We start from the raw sequence: 11,908 nt of genomic DNA on the forward strand, positions 1-11,908 counted from the left end.
AAACACAGGGATCATCCAAGGCAGTGGGATTCATCCTCTGGAGTTCAGACATATCTGCACATGCTTTGTTGAAATAACAGACTGACATTGGCTTAGCTAGCTAGAGCAGAGCTGTGACAAAGGTATCAGCGGTTTTCAGTCTTTGTAATGTGAATATCTTTGGGTTATAATCGTTGGTTTGAGGAAATGAGTGACTCAATTGATTCCGTTGTTCTACATCCACTCTGAAAGTGTGATTGGTTAAAGAAAGATTTCCCCGTGAAAAAAGAGAACCAAAACTGAAAACGAGGATTTAATCATGCAGCATTGGACAATACAGGAAGCAAAACAAGGAAAAACCAGCCCTGGGTGAAATTGAAGGTAAACGCTTAAAAAAAAAAGGTTCATCAGGATCCATTTCATTGACATCTTCCCTCCCCAAGTTGCAAAAAAGTCTGTGCATTTTACGTTCAAGTCTGCAGTCAACCTCATGGTCATGCTGCACAACTGAAGTCAACAGCGATCTTCTCATACAGTCGACTGCTCAGGACAACATAGATATTCAGACTTTATTGTAACTGTAGATTGTGTAGCTTCTTCTCCACCATCAAGGTGCCAGCTGACTAATGATCAACTCGCTGGAGAATGTGACAGTCATTGATCTCAGAGGATTATAGATCATACTAAAAAAGTCACACAGAGTAAATTACCTGCATAAAATGCAAAAAAGAATTTAATCAACAACTGCAGCAGACACGGAGCGGGGTTGAATCAGCAACACGGCGGCCAAGCAGATTCTCGACTTCTCAGCATCTAGAAGGCACAAAGGAAAGTCCTGATTTTACAACTGCTACATAAAACTAAATGTAACATAGCAATTCATCATGAGGTGGTAAACGTTGCGTGTGTGGGGGTGTTTTGGCTCCAAGACGCTCACCCATTCAGAAAATGCCTTGCTCCTTTCTGCGGTCAATGTCTCTCTTCAGCTGGCAGGTTACACACATTGGAAGACAACATGACATCATGAAGTCGTTACACATTGAACCCTAGAAACACAGAGAGTTGGTGAGAGAGAGTTAACAGCCCTGACGTGATTATCACTGTTTTTACACAGTTAAAGTAGGTGGGGAGTATCTAGTGGGTGACTTTGATACATGTGTCTCCATCTATCTAAACTTAGGCAATCATACACTTTGTTCTCTAAGGCTAAATCATGTCATTTTCTATGTGAATATGCATATATGTTCTTTGGCGTAATTTTTTTGTTTTTTGTCAGGATCCCCACAAGAAGTCGTGATAGGAATCGAATGAGTTGCAAGGTTATTACTGGTTTAGGGAACGAGTACAACGCTGACATGCTGAGGTTTTACAGGTATGGTATTCATCATGTTTACTGTCTTAGTTTGGTATGAACACACAGACCAAAGTATAAATCCTCTGACCTGATGGTGGTGCTTAGTCAGGGGAATTCATCCTCTGGAGTCCATGAGTGTCTCTACAAAACGTCTTTCATGTTCCACTCCAATTTAATAGTTGTTGAGATATCATAGACCACAACAAAGTGTTGGACCAGTGGACATAGCTGGCCAACATTGAGATACAGAGCAACTTGGCACACGCATGGCTGGCAAAATAAATGCTGCTGCAGACAACTACATATATTTTTCTATATTTTTATCTCCTTCTTTCTATACATTTGCTTTATTTTATGCAAATTGATCTTTTAATGAACAGCACTTGTCTACGTTTTCACAACGGCACATGAGTATGGTTTGATGACTGTCCTCAAAATAATAATAATAAAAAAAATTGAAAATAAAAATGCTATCCTTTAAAATTACAATTTTCAAGTTCAAAACAGTAAAACAGAAAAAAGGAGAAATTCAGAGAGAAGTTGAAACAAACAGATTTGATCATTTCCTCTCCTGTTAATGATCTCCAACTTCCTCAGTTTTATCTGGTGACCCTTCAGAAGAGCCTGCCCCCTTGGTCGGGAAACACATGACTAATGCATCAGTATTAATTATGATTGATCACCTCCTGTTCTGCAGGTGTATGTTGTAATATCACACCTTACCTAACAGTTCAGTTTTTTTTTATATACATTGTAAACAGGGAGTGCCGCACTTACTCTGATGTTGTATCTGGTCCTGTAGACGCTGCGGATGGGCATCCCCAGACCGCAGAGGCAGCACTCGTTCATGTCACTGGCGATGGAGCAGCCCATCCACATGTAGCAACACAGACCACAGATGCCTGTGGCAAGAGCAAAAACAAATGTTTTGCTTACTTTAGCTTTATTTCATACACCTAGTTTCCATCAGCATATAAAAAAACTAAAATAACCAAAGACAGAACAATAAAATAAAACCATGTGATTACAAAGGATCTGTTCCCATGTTTCTTTATACAGTGTCAGTTCAGGCCCAAAATCTACATTTTTAAGTCAGTTTATCAACACATACATTAATATATACAATTCCTCAACATAGCATGAGAGGCAGCATCATCTCTGGAACGTGTAGTCCTAACCCTCCTCATATTGCTGAATGCTTACAGGTTTTACAGTCGTCGCAGCAATCACACGCGCTGGTCTGGAAGTCAGAGGGCTGGAACATGCCTGGTTGGCGGGTCACAGCCATGATCGGGATAAAAAAGGTCTCTCTGTGGGAAGAAAAGGGTTCGTTATCACTGATCTTGGGCCTAATGCTGAAGAGCTGTGGCCTGTTTTGTGGTCATTACTTGTGTTTCTTCCCCCAGCAAAGATAACCTCTTTTGAACATGAAACAACACGGGAAAGGAACATGCACGAAAGAAATCCATTTGGGATTCTCAGCCAGGCCAGGTCGTTACAAGGTAAACCTTACCAGATGGTTGAAGAGGTGGAGGACGGTGAAGCTGACAGCGGAGGCTCCTGGACAACAGACTGAGAAGGCGAGGGAGTGGGGTCTTTATAACCAGTCAAATCGACTGACTAACTCGGCTTTATCTCTGGTTTATAGGGCAGAGATATGCCTATCACCTTATTACACCCACCCACACCAAGTCCAGGAAACGTATGGCAATAAACACACACACCTCATCAAGTTTCAAAACCGGTTGAACTTCAGGAACAATGTTAACCGTAAATAAAAGCACTTCTTCCTTCTGAAAATGTGGAGGTTACATGGATCCGTTATTAAATGTTTCTATTGCATCAGCAATTATATTAATATTTTGCAATTCAACAATTGTTTTTGTTGATTGCTTTTATATGATGATATTTTCTCAAGTAGGGATCCATTTCAGAAAAAATAAGCTTAGCTTTTTAGAAAACAATATTATATTAAATTATTTTTAAATACAGCTGATATTTCGACATGTCACATTTTCAGTTTAAGTGTCACAGTGAGCCTGACCCCTGTAACCGTAGATCTCATCTCATCTCATCGTCATCCGCTTATCCGGGGTCGGGTCGCGGGGGGAGCAGCTCAAGCAGGGGGCCCCAGACTTCCCTTTCCCGGGCCACATTGACCAGCTCTGACGGGGGGATCCCGAGGCGTTCCCAGGCCAGTGTTGAGATATAATCTCTCCACCTAGTCCTGGGTCTTCCCCGAGGTCTCCTCCCCACTGGACGTGCCTGAAACACCTCCCAAGGGAGGCGCCCAGTGGGCATCCTTACCAGATGCCCGAACCACCTCAGCTGACTCCTTTCTAAGTAAAGGAGCAGCGGCTCTAATCCGAGTCCCTCACGGATGACTGAGCTTCTCACCCTATCCCTAAGGGAGACGCCAGCCACCCTTCTGAGAAAACTCATCTCGGCCGCTTGTACCCGCGATCTCGTCCTTTCGGTCATCACCCAGCCCTCATGACCATAGGTGAGGATAGGAACGAAGATCGACCGGTAGATCGAGAGCTTTGCCTTGCGGCTCAGCTCTCGTTTCGTTACAACGGTGCGGTAAAGCGAACGCAATACCGCCCCCGCTGCTCCGATTCTCCGGCCAATCTCACGCTCCATAGTACCCTCACTCGCGAACAAGACCCCGAGGTACTTGAACTCCTTCACTTGGGCTAAGGACTCATTTCCTACCCAGAGTAAGCAATCCATCGGTTTCCTGCTAAGAGTCATGGCCTCAGATTTAGCGGTGCTGATCCTCATCCCAGCCGCTTCACACTCAGCCGCCAGCCGATCCAGTGAGTGCTGAAGGTCACAAGCCGATGATCCAATGAGGACCACATCATCCGCAAAAAGCAGTGACGAGATCCTCAGACCACCGAACTGCAACCCCTCCCCACCACGACTACGCCTCGATATCCTGTCCATGTATATCACAAACAGGATTGGTGACAAGGCGCAGCCCTGGCGAAGACCAGCACCCACTGAGAACGAAACTGACTGGCTGCCGAGGACCCGAACACAGCTCTCGCTTTGGGAGTACAGAGATTGGATGGCCCTGAGGAGAGACCCCCTTACCCCATACTCCCGCAGCACCTCCCACAGTTTCTCCCGGGGGACCCGGTCATACGCCTTCTCCAGATCCACAAAACACAAGTGGACCGGATGGGCATACTCCCAGGCCCCCTCCAGGATCCTTGCGAGAGTGAAGAGCTGGTCCGTAGTTCCACGTCCGGGGCGAAAAACCGCATTGTTCCTCTTCAATCTGAGGTTCGACGATCGGCCGAACCCTCCTTTCCAGCACCTTGGAGTAGACTTTACCAGGGAGGCTGAGGAGTGTGATACCCCGATAATTGGTACACACTCTCTGGTCCCCCTTTTTGAACAGGGGAACCACCACCCCGGTTTGCCACTCCTTTGGCACTGTACCCGACTCCCACGCGATATTGAATAGGCGTGTCAACCATGACAGCCCCTCAACACCCAGAGCCTTTAGCATTTCTGGCTGGATCTCATCAATCCCTGGGGCTTTGCCACTGCGGAGATGTTTGACTACCTCAGTGACCTCCACCAGGGAAATTGACGACGAAACACCATCAACCTCGAGCTCTGCCTCCAACATAGAGGGCGTGTTATTCGGATTCAGGAGTTCCTCAAAGTGTTCCTTCCAACGTCCGACGACCTCCTCAGTTGAGGTCAACAGAGTCCCATCCTTACTGTACACAGCTTGGATGGTTCCCCGTTTCCCCCTCCTGAGGTGCCGGATAGTCTTCCAGAAACACTTTGGTGCCGACCGAAAGTCCTTCTCCATGACCTCTCCGAACTTCTCCCACACCCGCTGCTTAGCCTCCGACACGGCAGCAGCTGCAGCCCTTCGGGCCTGTCGGTACCCTGCAACCGAGTCAGGAGTCCTCCAGGATATCATATCCCGGAAGGCCTCCTTCTTCAATCGGACGGCTTCCCTGACCACCGGTGTCCACCACGGTGTCCGAGGGTTACCGCCCCTTGAGGAACCCAAGACCCTGAGGCCACAGCTAGCCGCCGCAGCTTCAGCAATGGAGGCTTTGAACACTGCCCACTCCGGCTCAATGTCCCCAACCTCCACAGGAATGCCAGAAAAACTCCGCCGGAGGTGTGAGTTGAAGATACCTAGGACGGGGGCCTCCTCCAGACGTTCCCAGTTCACCCGCACTACTCGTTTGGGCTTACCAGGTCTATCCGGAAATTTCCCCCATTCCCTGATCCAACTCACAACCAGATGGTGGTCGGTTGACAGTTACGCCCCTCTCTTTACCCGAGTGTCCAAAACATGTGGCCTCAGATCAGATGACACGATCACAAAATCGATCATTGATCTTCGGCCTAGGGTACTCTGGTACCAGGTACACTTATGAGCACCCTTATGTTCGAACATGGTGTTTGTTATGGATAATCCATGACTAGCACAGAAGTCCAATAACAAACGACCGCTTGGGTTCAGATCAGGGAGGCCGTTCCTCCCCACCACGCCTCTCCAGGTATCTCCATCGTTGCCCACGTGGGCGTTGAAGTCACCCAGCAGAACTACGGAGTCCCCTACTGGAGCCCCATGCAGGACTCCATTCAGGGTCTCCAAGAAGGCCGAGTACTCTGAGCTGCTGTTTGGTGCATACGCACAAACAACAGTCAGAGTTTTCCCCCCTACAACCCTTAGGCGCAGGCAGGCGACCCTCTCGTCTACCGGGGTAAACTCCAACACCGCGGCGCTCAGCCGGGGATTTATGAGTATCCCCACACCCGCCCGGCGCCTCACGCCCTTGGCAACTCCGGAGAAGAATAGAGTCCAACCCTTATCCAGGAGTACGGTACCAGAGCCGAGACTGTGCGTGGAGGTAAGCCCCACCAGATCTAACTGGTAGCGCTCCACCTCCCTCACAAGCTCCGGCTCCTTTCCCCACAGCGAGGTGACGTTCCACGTCCCCAGAGCCAGCTTCTGCCGCCCGGGTCTGGTCCGTCGAGACCCCTGACCTTCGCTGCCACCCATGTGGCTGCGCACCCGACCCCAACGGGTCTTCCCACAGGTGGTGGGCCCATGAGATGAAGAGAGGGGGGGTGCCACGTAGTTTCTTCGGGCTGTGCCCGACCGGGCTCCGTGGCAAACCCGGCCACCAGGCGCTCGCCATCGAGCCCTCCGTCTGGGCCTAGCTCCAGACGGGGGCCCCGGGCTTCCTCCGGGCCGGGTCACATCTCCTCTTCCGTCGATATTCATTGAGGCTTTTTGAACCATTCTTAGTCTGGCCCCTCACCTGAGACCACTCTGCCATGAGAGACCCTACCAGGAGCACAAGGCTCCAGACAACACAGCCCTCAGGTTCACAGGGACACGCAAACCTCTCCACCACGATAAGGTGACGGTTCCAGGAGAGGTAACCGTAGATTATGAATGAAATTCCGCTGTGATCAATTTCATCATTTACACCAGTACTTTTCCTACTGGGATGTGTCGTAATATCCACATTGATAAAGACCTATGAGTTGTAACCTACGTCACAGTAATCTGTTGTAATAAAGGGACTTAAAAAAACAAAACAATTCTGATGTACTTGTTCAATACTTAAATGATTCTAGTCAATATAAATACTATTATAAACTAGGGCTACGTTGTATCACTTGAATGGGCCTGAGCCCACGCATTTTGAAGCCTGTTGCGGTTAGGGCAAGGATAAACGCTTCACTTCCTGCGTCTGTCATGCACCGCTGGACCACGCTCACTAATCACGCATTACGGTCCACCCCATCAAGTTTGATCCCATAGTGAAAACTTTATCTAAATCGAATTTAGTTTTAAAACAAGGCTTACCTCCTTTTGGCAGTAGATGGTGCTATCGCTATCATTTGTTGCCGATTTTTGTACATGTCGGCCAATCTTAGTGCCGGGGCTTCACTTTAGGGGGCGCTAGTCAGTTATTTTGTCACGCCCATTCCTTAAAACCATTTAAATATCTTCAGGGGGGTGCTGTTGCTACACAAATGTATTTTGAGGGAGACTGAAGCATGAACACTGAAGTTAGAGCAATTTCGTGTTTAATGGCGAATTGATAAACTTTGAGGCTACGCCACTAATATGGCGTTTGACGAAAAGTCACAGTAATCTTATGCCACTATCAATGTCTTGAGACACTTTTGACACAGTTTGACATGGTTGCAGTCAGTGATGAGCAAGCATAATTCCAAGACATTTCCTGTTGCCACCAGGGGGCGCTGTGAATTTAATTAATAATTAATCTGTGTAGATGTCATCAGGCCGGGACTCTTGTCTTACATGTCTAGTTTGGAGTTGATTGCACCATGTATGTCTGAGATACAGAACATCGTGGTTTTTTTTTTGTATAGTCATGATACACCTGCCCTACGATTTTTGTGAAGGTCGGTGCAAGCTAACTGAGGGCCTTTTCCTTAGATGGCGCCGTTGAGCCATTTTGCCACGCCCATTTCAAATTACTCCAGAATACAATTACTTTTTTCGGTAAGAATTTGAACACGTCTAGGCCCTGAAAAAGACCAAAAGAGAAATACAAATCCTTCGAAATACAATAGGGCCTCCCACTGTAGGTGCTCGGGCCCTAATAAATATTATACTAATGCAGTTTAACACAGTAAATTAAGCCACAAAATAGGAGCCTCTATAAAGAATATCTAATCATCTCCATTCGTGCTAACCACGACCATAAAAGGCTATTGACATAATAATGTGGTATAATATATAACAAAATAACCTTTACCGTCAGGATATTTATTATTACTGATAGCACTTCCTTATTTGTAATCATAATACTGCAGTATCTCTACATAGTGCTGATACTTTTTCCACTGCTGAACAAAGGTGACACTGTGATTGTTTTACTGTGACAAATGCTCAGAGTAATGACGTTCATATGAATGACGCACCATGACCTGATTTACAGCAGCAGAAACCCTGCAAGTGACCTTAACTCAAATTCTCTCTGAAAGAGCATGGCACACTCAACTCAACAGCGTTGAGTGTCATTCAGTGATTGAGTGTGGTTTTCTTTTAAAAACAAATTCAATTCATTATTATTAAACTTTCAAACCCTTGCTGTGCTCCTTTCAGACACACGGTGGCGCTGCTTCCCATCATCTGGCTGCCACCCACTCAGGCTGTGCAGGAGGAGCACAGTAATGAGGTCCTGACTGTAATGATACAGGCTCCTACATAATGAGCAGCTGTAACTGCAGCCCAGGAATAGGCATGATTTTCAATTTCCGACAGACTAAAGATAGACGAGGGCTAAATTACACTGAAATGCACGGGGTTGCCATTAGCCTGCGCTACAGCAGACCCTTCAAACGACATTTCCCCAGAGGGCATGTATCCACTGTTCCAGACGCCACACTTTAAGACCCGAGGCCTTATTGCCAATAAATGTGTGTATTGTGAGAGGCCTGATAGGTTGGTTTAATTAATTATTTCAAGATACAACACATTTGATATCAGTCAAACCTGTGTAGTATTGTTGTTTTAAGCATGACATCAGTTTTCATTAATTAAATTCAAAGTTGGTGCCAAACAAATGTCAGAATAGGTTATTTCCCCCCGATATTGTTCCTTGTTTATATTTGTGGTTGCTGGGTGATAATTCTCTGTCACTCTTATCACTGTTCACCAGATTTAAACTGCAGGATATTACTGTTCACCAGTGGTGGGAAGTGCATTTACTCAAGTTCAGTTTTGAGGTAGCTGTACTTTACTTGAGTATTTCTATCTCATGCTGCTTTATATCTAACTCCGTTACTTTTATCTGAAGGCTTTAGTTACTTTGCAGATCAAGGTTTAGCAAACTGACCAACTACAAGAAAGTAAAGTACCACTTATATGTTAATGCATCAGTAATGACAAACCAATAATAAAATAGTTTAACAGACAGAGTGCTACAAGTGCTTAGTTATTCACTTTCACTTTAATAAAAGATTTAATTCACTTTAACTTGCCTCTGCTTCACCCTACAATGGTGGAGGACGTATTCTCATCAAGAATACTACATTTCAAGTAAAAGTCCTGCATATACAATTCTATTTACATAAAAGATTAGCTAAATGTACTCATAGTATCTAAAGTAAAAATACTTATTCTGCAAAAGTATTGGCTTGGACTGGTTATTCTTCTACCGTGTGTCATCAAAGGATTCTTAATACTAATGCATTCATTCTTCAGCAGCTTTTACTGTTGTAGTTGCTGAGTTGGAGCTACTTTTCACTACTTAATATACAGTTAGACAGTTTAGTACAGTGGTTCTCATCATAGGGGTCAGGCCCCTCCACAGGGTCACCAGATAAGTGTGAGGGGTCGTGAGATGATTAAAGGGAGAGCAAAGAAGAACATCAAAAGTTGTTTTCCTTCACTTTGATTTTTAGTTCCATTTTGTAATCTTTTTTTCCCGTGATGTTTATCTCTGCATGTGGGCTTGAGGCGATCATAGTGATGAGAAGTTTAGAGGTGAAATGTCTCTTTGGTGAAACCGGAAATAAGCGATAACCATCTGCAATGTGACAAGGACCCAAACTACACACTGATTGGGATCATATATTGGGATCTCACATAAAGAGTGATGCAATATACCAAGGTGTTTTCACTTAGGCAGTGCACTTATGCACTTAAATATAAATACTTGCCTAATACTTTATAACTGATACTCCACTGTAGATCAGAGGGACATATTTTACTTTGTACTGCACTGACTTATTTTTGTATTCACAGCAACTAGTTACTTACTCTAGAAACCAATACAGTTTTACATTCAGCATGATACATTTACATCATAATTATCTTATAATGTAAAATGCATTATTAGAGATTTTAGCACCCAACAGTGTATAGAATCGTTAGAATTAGCTTGACACAATAAAGTGGTAGCTACACATGAACTGTAAAAGTAATAATAATCTCATTTTACAATAACATTTACAGGGGATATTTTTCTTCTCGTTTTTTTTTTTTATGAATCTTATGTACTTTTACTTGAGCAACATTTTCAGGAAAGTATTTTTACTTTGAAGGCAGTATTTTTACACTTTGATATTGCTAAAAATAAATAAATCTGAATACTGCCTCCACCGCTGCAGGTGAAACAGGCTGCTGGTTTGATATTCTTAACTTGGTTTCATATAGTTTTCAAAAAGTGAAATCTTTCCTGAAAATTTAAGTGGAGTACACATACAAATAGCAAAAATGGGAAATACTCAAGTAGAGTGCAGATGCCAAACTACATTACTTGTTGATGCAGTTAATGTGAGCAGCATTAAATACTATCAAGATGGAGCCAAACTTAATTAACAGTGAATCATATAAGATCATAATATGTCTGACATAATTATTTATCTGACCGGCAACTAAAGTGTAATGGAGTACATAAAGAAAGTAGCAAAGCTCTAAAATACATAAGTCAATACTGTCTATCATCAATACTTCAGTACTTTAACTTAATTTACATTTGGAATGCAAGAGTTATATTTGCTATGGACTATTTTTAATTATAGAAGATGTCTTCAGATCCACTGCTTAAGTAATTATACCACAAAGTATGTTGGATAAATGCAGTTAAAGTAACTCAGACATTTCAATATTATTTTATAATGTATAATAGTTCAGTAGAGTATTATTGCTGATACATTATTTTTAAAGTAGCATGTATAGTCCAAGCCTCCAATTCTTTTTTAAATAGATACAAAATTGTTGAACTAAGTGATACCTGACTCTCTCAAAATCAACAGATACAGTTGGGTTCTTTGATTGATGACCAGCCAACATATTTATTATATTAATTATGAACAAACTTGAACTTTTGTCTGAAGTAGCAGCCATCACACAACTGTTGAACAAATGTCGGGGGGGGGTAAAAAAGTAAAATATGTTGTGGACCAGAAGTATAAAGTTAACTCAAGTACAAGTGCAGTACTCAACATCGAGTACTTTAAATTGTAAATAGCAGTTGTTGTCATTGGTAATCAGCTACCTCACACCTCTGAAAGTGTTGCAAATATATCTTTGTACTTTTCTATATCATCATATATTCTATGTATAATGTTAATATAATGTGTATTTATGATGTACTAAATGTATTGCCACTTTAACTCAAGTAATCAGGTAGCCGTGATGATCTGAAAGTTAAACCCCCCTCTCCTCGTGTAGGGTTATTTTCTTCCAGCGCTGAGGTTGAAGTGTTATTTCAGGGCAGCCCAGATAGACATGCGCACAGCTGATGGGAGAGAGGCACATCTGCACTGACGTCCCCCCCCCCCCCCCCCAAACCCAGCCGCAAAAAAAAAAAAAAAAGAAGAAAAAAAAAAGCTGCCAATTTGAAGCTGTCCTAGACTGGGACACCCGGCCTGTGCAGATGTAGTGAGGAGGAGCAGCCCCGAGCCAACTTGTGCTGGTGTTTGCATGCACGTCTCCCCGAGGCAGGTCCGCCGCTGCGCGCTGAGAGAGAGACCGTGGCACAACACCCTCCGCAACCTCAACTAACTTTTTAAGCCAATCTGTGCCAACAGCAGCAGCAC

General features: G+C 44.1%; 1 protein-coding gene across 1 annotated transcript; it reads right to left on the reverse strand.

Annotated features, from left to right (window-relative positions):
- Positions 1-349: 349 nt before the first annotated feature.
- Positions 350-3,021, reverse strand: LOC128425077 (placenta-specific gene 8 protein). Its single transcript, XM_053411572.1, has 5 exons — positions 2,847-3,021; positions 2,537-2,643; positions 2,111-2,235; positions 917-1,025; positions 350-792 (listed from the first exon to the last, which is right to left on the reverse strand). Exons 2-4 carry the CDS (start codon positions 2,619-2,621, stop codon positions 921-923), a joined length of 315 nt encoding a protein of 104 aa, XP_053267547.1. The 5' UTR covers positions 2,622-2,643; positions 2,847-3,021; the 3' UTR covers positions 350-792; positions 917-920.
- Between the last annotated feature and the right edge of the window lie 8,887 nt (positions 3,022-11,908).

This window comes from Pleuronectes platessa, chromosome 19 (assembly GCF_947347685.1).
Source record: "Pleuronectes platessa chromosome 19, fPlePla1.1, whole genome shotgun sequence".
NCBI lineage: Eukaryota > Metazoa > Chordata > Actinopteri > Pleuronectiformes > Pleuronectidae > Pleuronectes > Pleuronectes platessa.